General features: G+C 35.2%; 1 protein-coding gene across 1 annotated transcript; it reads right to left on the reverse strand.

Annotated features, from left to right (window-relative positions):
- Window positions 1-968: 968 nt before the first annotated feature.
- LOC138310253 (uncharacterized) lies at window positions 969-13,969 on the reverse strand. The gene is made up of 2 exons (XM_069251381.1): window positions 13,897-13,969; window positions 969-5,979 (listed from the first exon to the last, which is right to left on the reverse strand). The coding sequence occupies exon 2, from the start codon at window positions 5,923-5,925 to the stop codon at window positions 3,022-3,024; it is 2,904 nt and encodes a 967-aa protein (XP_069107482.1). The 5' UTR covers window positions 5,926-5,979; window positions 13,897-13,969; the 3' UTR covers window positions 969-3,021.
- Between the last annotated feature and the right edge of the window lie 73 nt (window positions 13,970-14,042).

Consider the following 14,042-nt stretch of genomic DNA (forward strand, 5'->3'; position numbering starts at 1 on the left):
CGGCGCGCTTTTTTTTTAACTGTTGTACATGGATCAACATGACGACAGTATAATTTTGACGGCGAATAACAAAGGTAAATGATTAGGTTGATTTTAGTGTTTAAAAAAATATTTTAAATATAAGGATTAACCTTTTACTTTGCTTAGTTTATGAGATGATAAACCCAATGGAGCAGTCGGTAAATTGTACGTAATCCTTAAGTAAACTGAAGACAGTCCAGGAGAAAAAAAATCTTGTAAGACTACAGAGAGAGCGACGCCCAACTTCAAAGCCACACAGTCAACCACAGTGTACCATTTTGATCTAAGGAATAAATTATCTGTTTTGTTCTGTTGCTTCCAGTTTTACTAAGAGATAGTCCAGGGGTGGATATAACGACAGTAATATTAACCCTGGAGTATCCAGGATGAGGATGGTTAGGAATCTATGTTGTTCTATGACGGACGATGACAGTGACCAGATGATGGATCTATCCTCACAGTATATGGTCAACTGTCCTTGAAGGTGCACTACGTTTCCGAACAAAAAAAAAATAAAATGAAAGTTAATTAACAACAATTGTATAACGTCAAAACTTATAGTTAATATAGTTAAAACACCGCAAGATATAGTTAAAACACCAAACAAATGAAAAGTTACATACGTGTAAACCTATGTTAACAGAAAAGATTCCTCTTTCGTCGTGTTGCCGCGTGGCGTCCGACGTACGTAGTAATGTTTTTTTTTGACGACTGAGTGAAACGTAACACGATCCGCGTTATATAAAATTAACATTTAATTTAAATTTTCGAAATGGTTCAGGAATTGATAAGCGTAGTAATAACAGTATTACGTTTGGGATTCTATATAATTATCAAACTCGTTTTACTGTTAAAATTACAACAACAACAAAATAATGAAACGCGTTTCCGGAAAGTAGTGAGCCTTTAAAGACTGGAGAGTTAATATAGCCATTAGAATTATATCAGAAACAACAAATAAAATAAAACCGGAAGCATGGATATATTTAATATGTTTAAATAATTGTGTATTATGATGACCCACTTTATAGTGCATCTCCAAACATCACAATCTGAATAGTCAGAAAATCACAGATAATTAGTTAAATTTATCCCATAACTATGTATATTTCACAATGGAAAAATAGAAATGGGTTACAAGTGTGTAAACATCTCAATAGTTATAATCAACTGCTACCTGTCTTGATTTCGATTGACTTTCAATTTCAGACTATTCTTAATACTTTTCCGACTATTAAGTTACATTGCAATTTACCTTATAACAGGTAGTTGCTTATTCAAAATATTTAACCTCAGAATATTGGCTCTCTATGTAGACTTTCACGACGGAAAAATATTATGACGCTGCTACATATAGTGCAATAGTATGGTAGCAAGCTTCCCTGAATGTAGACGAGAAACAAAATATTCACCATGGTATACATACAATGTATATGGTATGTATGTGTCAAAGTTATGGGATAAATAAGTTCCTCACCGAGTGAAAGCTGTGGTTTATCATGTTTATCTAAACTCTTGTTAGCCAACTTTCAAATTTTGAAATGACACTCGCTAAATTTCGTGTCCTTGTTTTTTGGAAATTTACTAACTCAAGTTTGATCAGCATGATAAACCACAGCTGTCACTCTTTGGGGATCTTATTCATCCCATAACCTCTAATAAACAACCCTTCAGTTAACAAACAAATCGGTATTTCTATTCAAAGAATGACATGAAAATGAAATCCAAGGGCCAGTTTCAAGAACATACCGTAAGTAAACAAAAAAAATATTCCCATACATAATTATCAATTACAGAAGGAACCTCCCTTAACTTCTGACTGCTATAGTATGGAGAATTTTTAAGTTATATCAGCCATAACGGAAATATTGATATGCTATTTTTTTCTCCAGTAATCTATTGAAAACCATAAAGTTTGATGAATTAAGCTGTGAAAATCATTATAGGGACTGACAATCATGTATGATGCCATATAAACATTAGTTATAGCACGTAATGGTAAGCACTTTAAAACGTTATTGTTTATGCCTTATGTATGCTTAGATGAGAAAAATAGATGTAGAAATCACTTAAAATTACTCATCATACTGTGAACATGTGAAATGAAATTGAAGACCAGGACGTGGTTACATGGTCAAACCATATGTACTCATTTTAGTGCACTATAGACGTGAAGATCATGATGTTGACAGTACTGCAAATACATTTCAAGTTCATATTTGTACTTGTGAAATTAAAAATTATATATCTTTTGGTGGTTAATAACATATAAAAAACTCTTTTAGATTCGAGAGTATGAAAATCATGGCACATGTAACTTTAAGTTAAGAAATCCATTAAAGTTCAGGTATGTTAAAATGTCCCTTGGCAGACCAGGAATCAGTCCTTATGTAGCTAGTACACTAAACTCTTTTAAGGAGTACTGTACAACTGATATTTTTGTTGAAATGACATTTTCGCGATTAAGGCCGAAGTTACATGTTTATGACCGTCAAAATTAGTTCAACAAAAAATAATATATGGTAATTATCATTTTTTTCTAATCTGATCACAAAGTTGTTTGAAAATATTATAATTTCCTCTTCATATTTAATCAAATTGAAGACTAAATGAGCAGCTATACCAAATCACAACTTAAGATATAAAGGATAAAAGTTATTTTTCAAAAACACGAATTTCCTTGTATTTAGGAATATAATGAGGTCATTAGGTTTGCATATATTTAATTAAAATATTGTGATATATATTTTTGTTAAATATTTATTCTGCTATTATGTCTTTCTATTTATCTTAGAATGTGTATTACAAATTACTCAATTATTCAATCTTCTGATTCAAATCCGTACCAAAATATATCTAACAAGATTTAAAGTATTGGATCTTATACTTTGTACTATTTCCCAAGTAAACAAAGAGAACAACCAACCTCCACCAATACTTCATAATATATCACACAGTCTTATAAGTCTGATTATGGTGAAGCTGAAATCAGTTTTGTTATTAATTATGGGTCTGTAGATGGTTTTTTAAATTATCCTTACTGTTAAATTCTGTTTCACATAAATGACACATATACATCACAATGTTCACCACCACTTTCTCGGACAAGCTCATGTGACTGGACAAGTGACCTTTCAGCGAAATTTCATCCTGGAATTGTTCTGTACAGAAGGGACACTGCATAAGGACATTATTCCGGTTCTCATGCATCTGTGGTTGTGGCGAATTAGTTGACACTCTGGAATGTTCTATATGATTTGGAATTCTCTTGATCTCCTCTGCATCCTGGTGGTGATGCCCTGTAGTTATCTTATTCAGATTATCACCCTCTGTTTCCTCTCCATGTGTCAGCACATACCGGTGGTCGCCAATACTGGCAATCAGGTCGTTCTTCTCATTAGTATAAGGCATATATTGGAACCGACTTCCATCAGCTTCATGAAGTAGTGCACTGGACAAACTATCGCTCCTGCCTTCAGTACGTTCTGCTGAAAGTTCTTCAGCAATTGGTTCTGCATGTGAATTTAAACCGGATGCGGCCGTTTCTTTGTTTGTGTCTAGGTTCGATGAATTTGTTCCATGCATGGAATTATTTACTGACCGTTCATCAGTGATGTCGGATTTTTGTCTGTCTGGTATCGTTACTTCCTGCATCTCGCCAACACCTAGTTGCTGGAAATTGGCGCTGTGGTGACCATGTATACCGCTTGTAAGTGGCAAAGCCGACGTTCCTATCACTAGTTCATGCATAGTTCTTTCATCGACTATAATTTCCTCAATGTTTTCACTCTGAACTTGCAGGCTTTCTGTGGAAATGCTTCCGTCCGAGTTTTCTAACATTCTGATAACATGTCCTCCAACCACAAACGATTGATTAGCATTCCCTTTTATGATAAACGAAGGGTTTCCTAAAGCACCGTTTTCCGAATTTTCGTTGTGCTCCTCACCCATAGTATTTAAGGGATAGTCCCCTCTTTGTATTTGATAGTTATTTTCGCTAAATTGAACTGAAGAAGAGACAGAAGGATGTAAATCAATGGTAGACACCTTACTTCCGAAAGAAGCTGCATTAGTTCCGTGGTGTGGATTTTCTGTGACGATTCTTTCCGTAGATGCACTCGGAATAGTTTGATATGAATAAGTGAAATTTTGGGAGTTGATAGACGGAATATTTAGCGCTTCTGATGCAGTCTGTTCTGGTAACATCGCAGAAAGTGTTTCTTTCCCAGTGGATTGGTGATTGGAATATCGGGTGTTAGAACAGTCACTCTGCAATATGCTATTTCTTTCTTCAGTATGTTCTCTTATCAAAAGTATCTTGTCCCTTGTTGCATTTTGATCCTCTCTGATGTTGTCCCCGATGCCTGACTGATCGTGGCAGCTAGGCAATACTTGCTCTGCTGTTTTGATAAGCATACTAACTGGATCTAACTGTGTTGATGGTTTAACCTGTGCATCAGGCTGTATTCGGAATGTTCTAGTCTGGATGTCCACAGCAGTGCTATCACTCTGTCCTAATACCGTCTTCTTGACAGACGAAGCAGTTAATCTTGAAACATTGGAATAATTTGGAATGCGTTTCATTGGTTTCTTATTCTTCTCGAGCTTAATATGACATTTCAAGTGATTCACAAGATCAGTGATATTATCAAAACTATGTGTACATTCCGTTGGACATTTAAAGTTCTGTACCTTACAAGAACTATTTTTTCCATGTGTTGAAGTGAAGCCTGATGATTGGGAATCTTTCAAAGCGTCTTCAGATGTACCCGATTCTGTTTGAACATTATGCCAGTTAGCACTGTGGTTCTTCATCTCTTCGACTGTTCCAGCTTCAAACTCACACTGTATCTCCAAACATCTGTATGCCAGTTTGTTCCCGTTGTGTAGGGAATGGTGCATCTTAAGACTACTCTTAATCTTGAACGTCTTGTCACAAATCTCGCACTTATGAACCTTGTATGTTTCCTCATAGTGAGCCAACATGTGATCCTTTAGATTCTGGAATGACGTGCACTGCTTTATACAAATAACACACTTCAACATTTTTACATCTGCATCGTTGCTGTGTACATCAAAATGGTGCTTCAAATTGCCTTTGTACTTGAAGCTCTTGGAGCACAGGTGACAAGTATAGGGGGTGTCTGATGTATGGACAGCCATGTGCTTCACCAAAGCGTAGTTCGTGTGGAACTTTTTCACACATATCTGACACTTGTATTTGCGGTCAACATACTTGTTGTGGATTTTGATGTGGGCGTTAAGATTAGCACTAGTGTGGAAGGACTTGTCACAAAACGTACAGTGATATGGGGTCTCCCCCGTGTGCCGCCGTAGGTGTATGTATAAATGATCACTAAACTTGTATGTTTTGTCACACATATCACATTTGTATGGACGAATTGTCAAGTGGGACCGCATGTGTCTTTTGAGGTGGCTGTTCTGGACAAAGGCCATAGGACAATATTCACATTTATAGTTCTTGTTGCCAAAGTGAGACTTCAAGTGTACACGTAAATGTCCATTTTGCGAAAATTGATTTCCACATATATCACAGGAATACGGCTTTTCACCTGAATGACTGCGCATATGTCTCTTTAAATGACAGCTTTGTATAAAACACTTCCCACAAATGTTACACTGTAGTTTCTTCTCCCCTGTATGTATACACATGTGGACCTTTAGATTCTTCTGCTTAGAGAATACTTTGTTGCAATAGCGACAAACATATTCCTTTTGCCTCCCCTTTTCTTCAAATATCTCCTTATTCATGCTTACCATTGTTGGCAATTCTGTGTCACTGCCTTCAATTCTGCTCATTAGGATTTGCTCTTCATCCCCCATGGTTTTCCTTTCTGCATTTGAAAGTCTGATTTGCAAATCATGTCTATTTAGTTCTGTCATGGTTTAGAAGAAGTGATGACCTTCTCATCTTGACTTACTGCCTCTTCTGGACACCTGAAACAGTCAAATTGAGAATAATAAATACTTTTTTATACTGTATTTGGTATAATTCTTACTGTGCTGCACGACAACAGAAGAATGAAATGATAGATAATGTTATACTTTCATAATTAAATAACCTTGTTGACTTTCTGAGCCTCTTAATTCTAATAGATTCTTGCATAATTTACTGTTGTACAAATAATACAATTATTATAATAAGTTAGCACACAGACAGAAGTTGACAGTAACAGTTTAAAGAGTATGTGGCTGCACAAACATTGTTAAGACTACCCTGGATTCAAGAAAAACCTACTGGTTGCTTGTTCTATACATTTACATCCATGTATTTGACCCCCCCCCCCCTATTACTATTACTATGATGTCATCATTGTACTGAGTTATCATACTGTAAGTGATCTGCCAGAGTTTACAGTTTGGCAGCACTTTGTGTTGAATATTCAAAGCTTTACTGACAATACCATTTAAATATGAGTTAATATAAGATGTAAGAGTATTTTACTTGTGCTACACATTAAGGCCACAATGTTTAAAAATATTTTGGTTAAACCTCTATGACCTTGAAAAAGATTAAGGTAAATTCATTTTATCATGATACACTATATAATACATGTTTATGGCTCAAAATTTCTGGTCCTTATACCAAATCTGCATTATGATCTACCAGAGTTACTTCCCTTTGTTTCACTGTGTCAGTACATAGTTAATTACTTCCATTTGTTTAATTCTGTCAGTTCAGAGTTACTTCCCTTTGTTTCATTCTGTCAGTACAGAGTTACTTCCCTTTGTTTCACTCTGTCAGTACAGAGTTACTTCCCTTTGTTTCACTCTGTCAGTACAGAGTTACTTCCCTTTGTTTCACTCTGTCAGTACAGAGTTACTTCCTTTTGTTTCACTCTGTCAATACAGAGTTACTTCCCTTTGTTTCACTCTGTCAGTACAGAGTTACTTCCTTTTGTTTCACTCTGTCAATACAGAGTTACTTCCCTTTGTTTCATTCTGTCAGTACATGGTTACTTCCCTTTGTTTCACTCTGTTATTATACTGATGGAATGCATATGGAATGAAGGGAAGTAACTCTGATAGATAATAATTGACAGATTTCTGGTCATTTTGATTTTTGAGAAGAAGGTTTTAATAGCTTATATTCATTGGATCAGTCATTAACAATAATACTGGATGCCTTTTTCCTTCAACTCCCACAAGCTGTGTTGATGTGGGGAATTAATTGAAATTATTAGAGTGCTTCCACATATGTAAACACTGTATTGTTTCAACTAATTATAACAATATCAACCTTAATTGTACAAAGGTCAATGTAATTCATTTTTAAAAGATTTGGCTGTCATACAACAGGCACAATATCATGTAACTGTGTGACCCTTTTATGGAACGCCAGAACTGTCTTAGGGGATCATGAATTAATATATTCGGTGGTTTTTCCATTATAATCGGTGCATATTTCTCTTTATGTGGTAGTTACGTCGTTACAGTCAGTAGTACTAGTAAAGTCTTTATACGCTCTAGTTAACTTATGTTCTTATATGTTGTAGATGTATATTTAAATGCAGTGGATTTTACTTTATATGTGGTAGATACATGTATGTCCTTACATGTATATGAGTACGTATGTCTTTATATGCTGTAGATGCATCCTTATATGCCATGCTTTTATCTTTATGTTCGGTACATAGTTCTTTCGTTATGTTCGGTACATTTTCCATTATATGCGGTCGTTAAATCGCTATATTTGGAGCTTTTTCTATTATATTGGTACATAACTCTTTATATTGGGTACGATTTTCTTTATATTTGGTAAAAACTTCATTATATTCGGTAAAATTTTCTCAAACCCGAACATTTTACTGGGAGAAAAAAAAGGATGACACCGTAAGCGCTAAAATAATTAGGAACTGTAGTAGACGCGAGAAAATGCAAGCGAATGCTAAGAATAATATGTTTCAATTTTTATGGTGTATGCACCGAATATAATGGGAAAACCATGTTCCATACCCTTTCATAATTAAGCGACGTTACATACTAATATAACTAGAGAATTAAAATACAATAAAGACACATATTTATGTAAATATATTCCAACTGGGTTATTAAAATTATGTTCTTATTGGTCTAAGAATCTTTTGGCTCCTAATACATTTTTATATATTGCGTAGAATTGTTAGCCGAAAAAACAAGTTATTATATAACTGATACAAACGACTTCGGATGGTCTGTATGTAAGCGCATGAGAGGTCTTAAAGTGGGAGGAAACCAACTGCATTGAACATGATCTGAGTATTTATTATTGTGTGGAGTCCTATATACAGGAATTGAAGTTCATATTGCAGAGTGCCTGGAGAAAACCCACATGATACCTGACCTTTCCTGTATGTGTAAAAACCCTGGCTGGCTAGGTGAAAGGCAACTGGCTTAAAGGTCACTATGTAAACCCCCTGACCGTGTCTACCTGGTAACCATTACTCATGAATGTAATATCATACAATATCGACCTGTTTTCAGGTGGATACCCGAGTTATCAACCCCAGTAAGTGATATATCCCGAGGCCGAATGTTATATCATTTTCGAGGGTTGATAACTCACCGTATCCACCTGAAAATAAGTTGATAACTGTTTTATTATATGACATTTAAAGGATATTAACCTGGTTCTTCAAAGAGACTTTTAAAACTACAATAAACAGGATGATATTTGCAAATGTTCCTTTTACAAAAGAAGTTTATCTATTACATGTAGTATATGGTAAATATACAAATGCTTCTTGCTAATTTTTTAGACTAGTAAAACCGGAATATCTTATCGCTGCATCAACTTCCCGTCTGGCATTCTTGAACGTTTTCCATAAATTGAAGTTTGCAGTTGATCAACGTTGATCGCAATAAAATTGCTGCCTTCTGCCAAATATGTTGCCGAATGCCGACCATGTATAATGACGTCACAATAGATTATCCCGACGTCATTGAATGAGGGAAACTCCTGTTATGTTATATTAGGGTACGACTCGGCGTCAAAAGTGATTATGACGTCACATATCAAGGGAGATTTCCTCGATCTATTTTTGACACAGGTTACTGGACTCGCAAGAGGTATCTGGACGGAGTCCAGTAACCTCGCGTGCTTTTCGCCGCCGATTTCGGGGTTGATATCGCAGTTGATGAATACTTCTGAGGAATGTATCGGCCCATCAAAACAGCAAAAACACATACCAGTCATATAATAAACTAAATTATAGAACAACTGACCAAGTTTGAACAAAATTAATTAATAACTTAGAAGCTGATAAAAGATAAGTTTTATAAGCAAATACAGAGGATTCCGCTTATTTGCATAGGTCATTTTCCAGAAGAAAATATGCAAATAACCGGAGTATTCGAATAGGCGGAGATGACATTTTGCACCTCCGTTTGACCCCACACATATGTGTGAATAGGCAAATAGGTTTCGTTTCGTTTACTTGATAAATATGTTAATTATTTACACTTAAAACGAACAACAAGTAATTATTTTCGAAGTTGTAAATCGATTTTAATTGTTTAATAACAAAAAAATTTCCAATATTAGATTCTTGTTTACGTTAGATCGACACGTGAATATTTGAGAAACAGCTAAACGATCGATATCAAATGCTATTAGATTCTACAAAACAGGATTGGATTTGTGTCTACAATTCTGAACCTAAATAATAAACAAATTTACGTACATTTGCCTGGCAAAATGAACTTACGATCGTGATTAAACTTCAAAGTGCCGATCAACTAGTAGTGTTGTTTTTACACATATGAATTCGAAAATGGCGGCAGGTGATGAAGCCATGCGTTCACTCGACCTAAATGTGTTTTGAGAATTCTCCCTGTTTGTTGATCTATACGGCGAATAGCTTGATAACATTTCAGAAATTAATGCATATTCAAGTAGCAATGAAACAACGTAGCAAGTATCTTTTTTATCCTAAGCTTACATACTGTACGAAACTTGCGGTAGTCATTGCACGCCGACTTTGCATGCTTTTATGTCTCGTTCAACGAGACGCTTGATACGCACATGTCTGTCGTAGTCAACAAGACTCTGGTTGAACGAGACTACTGATCATGCATGGCGATTGTTATAAGGAAGCATGGTTTCTCCAACCGATCGCGAACTAAGGTACGTTACGTTAATAAATAAACATATTTGAAAGTGCAAATGCTTTAATTAGATGTTTGAGCCAGTGAATATACTAAAGTTATGATCAACCGCTGCTGATGTAAATCGTAACAGCGTCGAATACCTTTGCAGATTCATGCATAAAATAACAAGCCATACTTTAACGTTAATCTGTTACCATGATGATTTCTAGTAAAATTGAAACATATATCGGCGAATTTCGCTAAAAATATATTGCAAAATTGAAAAATATTCGATTATATTTTTAGAATTTCCCAAATATTTTATTCAAATAACCGGAGGTCATGTAAAAGTCTATGCAAATACACGGAGTTGAAAAACAAAGATAAAGAAGGAAAAAATCGGGACCACAGAATTTTATGCAAATAACCGAAATATTCAAATAACCGTTATTCGATTATGTGGAGTCCTCTGTATATCACATAAAGTCTGAAATCTGCAAACCTTCCAAATAATGAAATTGGTGTTTTATTATTATTATTCTTTTTTTTTCTTTTTTTTTGCAATGGATTGACAAAAAATTATATATGAAATCTATGAAATATTAAAAGGACAATTCAGTGAGGGTAATTCGTTACGTAACCACGAAGCAAATATGACATAAATGTATTGTTCTACATTCCTTATGAAACATAGGACAAGTAATTGTGACAAATTCCACAACATTGTTTAGTATTTTGATTAATACCATTGAAATTCCAAATCGTTGATCAATACGATTAAGAAGGTACAACATGTACGCTGTACTCTTACCCGAGTCAAAGTCACGCACGTTAAACAAATGCAATAAATAACCACTGAGGAGTTGATGAAAAATATCTTTAGACAAGAACATACATCTAATAATGTTAACACAACTGTATGAGCGATATGAGTAGTTCTAGACAAAAACATCTTTACTACACAGGCAATGGTCAGGGTTCGGCATACAAGGTTACATGTATGTATAATGGCGATTGAACATTTCACATACATTTGACTACAGTGGGCTTTTCCGACATATCACCGTAAAACCAACTAATCTAATTGCCATAAGAACTGGTTTGTTTCCGAAATATGTACAAGTTTTAATGTACTCTTAGACTGAATTGTCCCTTTAAATGAATTGTATTACCATATTCATATTTGCCATAATGAGTACCCTCCCCATATAAACGCCCCTCCCATCTTTTGAAGAATCTGAAATTATATTAACGCCCCTTCCCGTCCAATGGTTTTAACATTAATTCTTTTAAAACTCTGTCATATTTATAGCATGATACTGGAATGGTATTCAATATTACATGTAAATGTACATGTTCCATATGACGGAAATAGTTATAATATGGCCGATTTTTATTTAGATATCTTTTCTCCTATACCTGACACGGTTATCTTGCATTTGCCTGGGAAATTCAGATAATTCTGTCTTTTACTGAGGTAGGGAAAAGACAGCTCACACGCACTTGCCAATGACATCATCGATATATCCGGAGATTATTTTTGAGAACGCCATAATTGTCAACACAATAAAAATTATTCCTAATCTGATTTTTTTTAAATAATGGGAGAATAATAGAATCTTACATGTGTATATCAAGTGGACAGAGATATCTCAACCCGAGTGAAAGATTCTGGCCGCCAACCCTCGGCAAGCCTCGGGTTGACCAGCAGAAATCTTTCACTCGGGTTAAGATATCCCTGTCCACTTGACAGACCCAACCCTCGGCAAGCCTCGGGTTGACCAGCCAAAATCTTTCACTCGGGTTAAGATATCCCTGTCTACTTGACAGACCCATGCAAGATTCTAATGTACATGTTCTCCCCCTATTTACTGATTTGTCACCAATTTTAGCCATGAGAGATTTCCTTGTCAACAGCTAGGGTATGACAGATTGTTCATGCTAACCTTTTGAACCTGCATGAAGACAATTACGTGACGTCATGACTTCATGCTGTTTAATCGTGGCCTGTAATGTGGATAATATTATCAATATTGATGTGCATTTGACGGAACCACATTCTTGTAGCTGTGAATCAGGATTGAATATTCATAGTTCTGTTAAAATGAAATTGTTAGCAATTGCTTTCAAGAACATACAACAGTCAATCTTTTTCACGTTATGTATTTTCCTGATGGCCTTTCTGTAGTGCTGAATACCACGGCATAGTTTTAAATTCCAGTATATGATTTTGCACATACATTTTTCACCTCTAACATCCTGTGTAATAGTGCTTACATTTTTACTTGTGTTTTGGCAGGTATCTCTGCTTATTCCAAAATATAAAAAAAAATATTAATGTCAATATACAAAATGTATAATGAGACTACACATCAACTAAGATATGCATAGTTTTTGTTAAGTCAAGGGAACATGTCAATCCAGGGCCTATTCTCACTTAATTGCGAAGGGCCTTATTACCTTATTTTAGGAAAGAAATAGGAAAATTGGGAAAGAAATTTCTAAGAGTAAACTGTATTTTTTGAGAATTTGGCATAATATTGAAATAATTTCCATCGGATATGTCAGTCCCATTATCGGCCCCAAAAAGCCCATAGAAAAAGCTCTGTAATCATTTGTTACCTTGTGTATCCCATAACAGGAGTCATTTTCTTATTGGACATTATTTTGCTGACTGATATGACTCAACGATGTTTCAGAAATGTCTCATTGTATTGTACATGTCATGTATACCTCCAATGTTAACGTTGTATGTGGGATTATCCCACATCAGACAAGAATCTTGTATTCCTATTGATTAAAATGATGTCACCTGATATCCAATATATAGTCGTATCAGGTGAGTAGAAATCGTATCAGGTTTGGGCGATAGAGTTATCGTTCTTTACCCCTAACTTTATTGGCAAGAAGATGGAGGTGCTTCGCGACGATGGCACTCAACGAGATGGAGATAAAATGTTTGAATGATAGCGCTGATGACCACTTTCAAAGCAAACCAAAATCGGAAACACTTATTTAGGATTATTTAACAGAAATGGACCATGACAACGCATTCGAGCCTTCAATGAGGTGAAAATTGTTTTAAGTTTTGAGTCGTTTTGGTTTCCATACTCTCAGAACTCAGAACATAATGCTTTGCAGTTACTTCATTGAAAACTGGTCTTCTACGGGATAAATTTGTTACACAGTTTGTTAGTGACCTAATACAGAAAAAAATGGGTCTAAAATAAACTTGTATCGGGCGAGCTCGAGATACAAGTTTATTTTAGACCCAATATTTTTCCGTATTAAGTCACTAACAAACTGTAATCATTAAATTCAACTATATAATATTACCTAGTGTTAACTGGTCACACTTAATAATGACAACATACTTCCCACAATACGTAAATACGCTTAAAAGAGTGAATTTCGGTGACTTATGCTTTTGTTGTCTTTAATTAGGTTTTAAAAGTGTTCTGTTTAGGTTTACTTTCCTGTTTTTAGGATGCGACAAAAGATCATCTAACTCAGTTTCTGTTGAGTGTTTAGCTCCATGCTGAAATGATCTCAGGATGTTGAATATGTCTAGATGATCCATGACGCACTGTGCATTGTGTGTTCATGGAGTTTGTAGGTTCAGTGACACAAGTACAGCATGAGCAGTACATGTTGCAAGGAGTATGTGTGGGTCGGAAACGGCGTGTTTCGAGACAGAGGACATACTATTGATTTCATTCTGACGTTTCTTACACTAAAAAGTGACTTATATGAATGTTGACATGTGTATACATAATAAATACTTACCCGAATATTCACGAAGAATGGCGAAACTAACTATCTTGTTCCACAAACTTTAAACAGGAAGAACGTTTCTTTTTCTAACTAATGGATCGTAGGTCGTCCAAAATCCGGAATAATAAATTTTAAAATTAGTTAAAAGGAATTAAGAC

Source organism: Argopecten irradians, chromosome 16 (assembly GCF_041381155.1).
Source record: "Argopecten irradians isolate NY chromosome 16, Ai_NY, whole genome shotgun sequence".
NCBI classification, from domain to species: domain Eukaryota; kingdom Metazoa; phylum Mollusca; class Bivalvia; order Pectinida; family Pectinidae; genus Argopecten; species Argopecten irradians.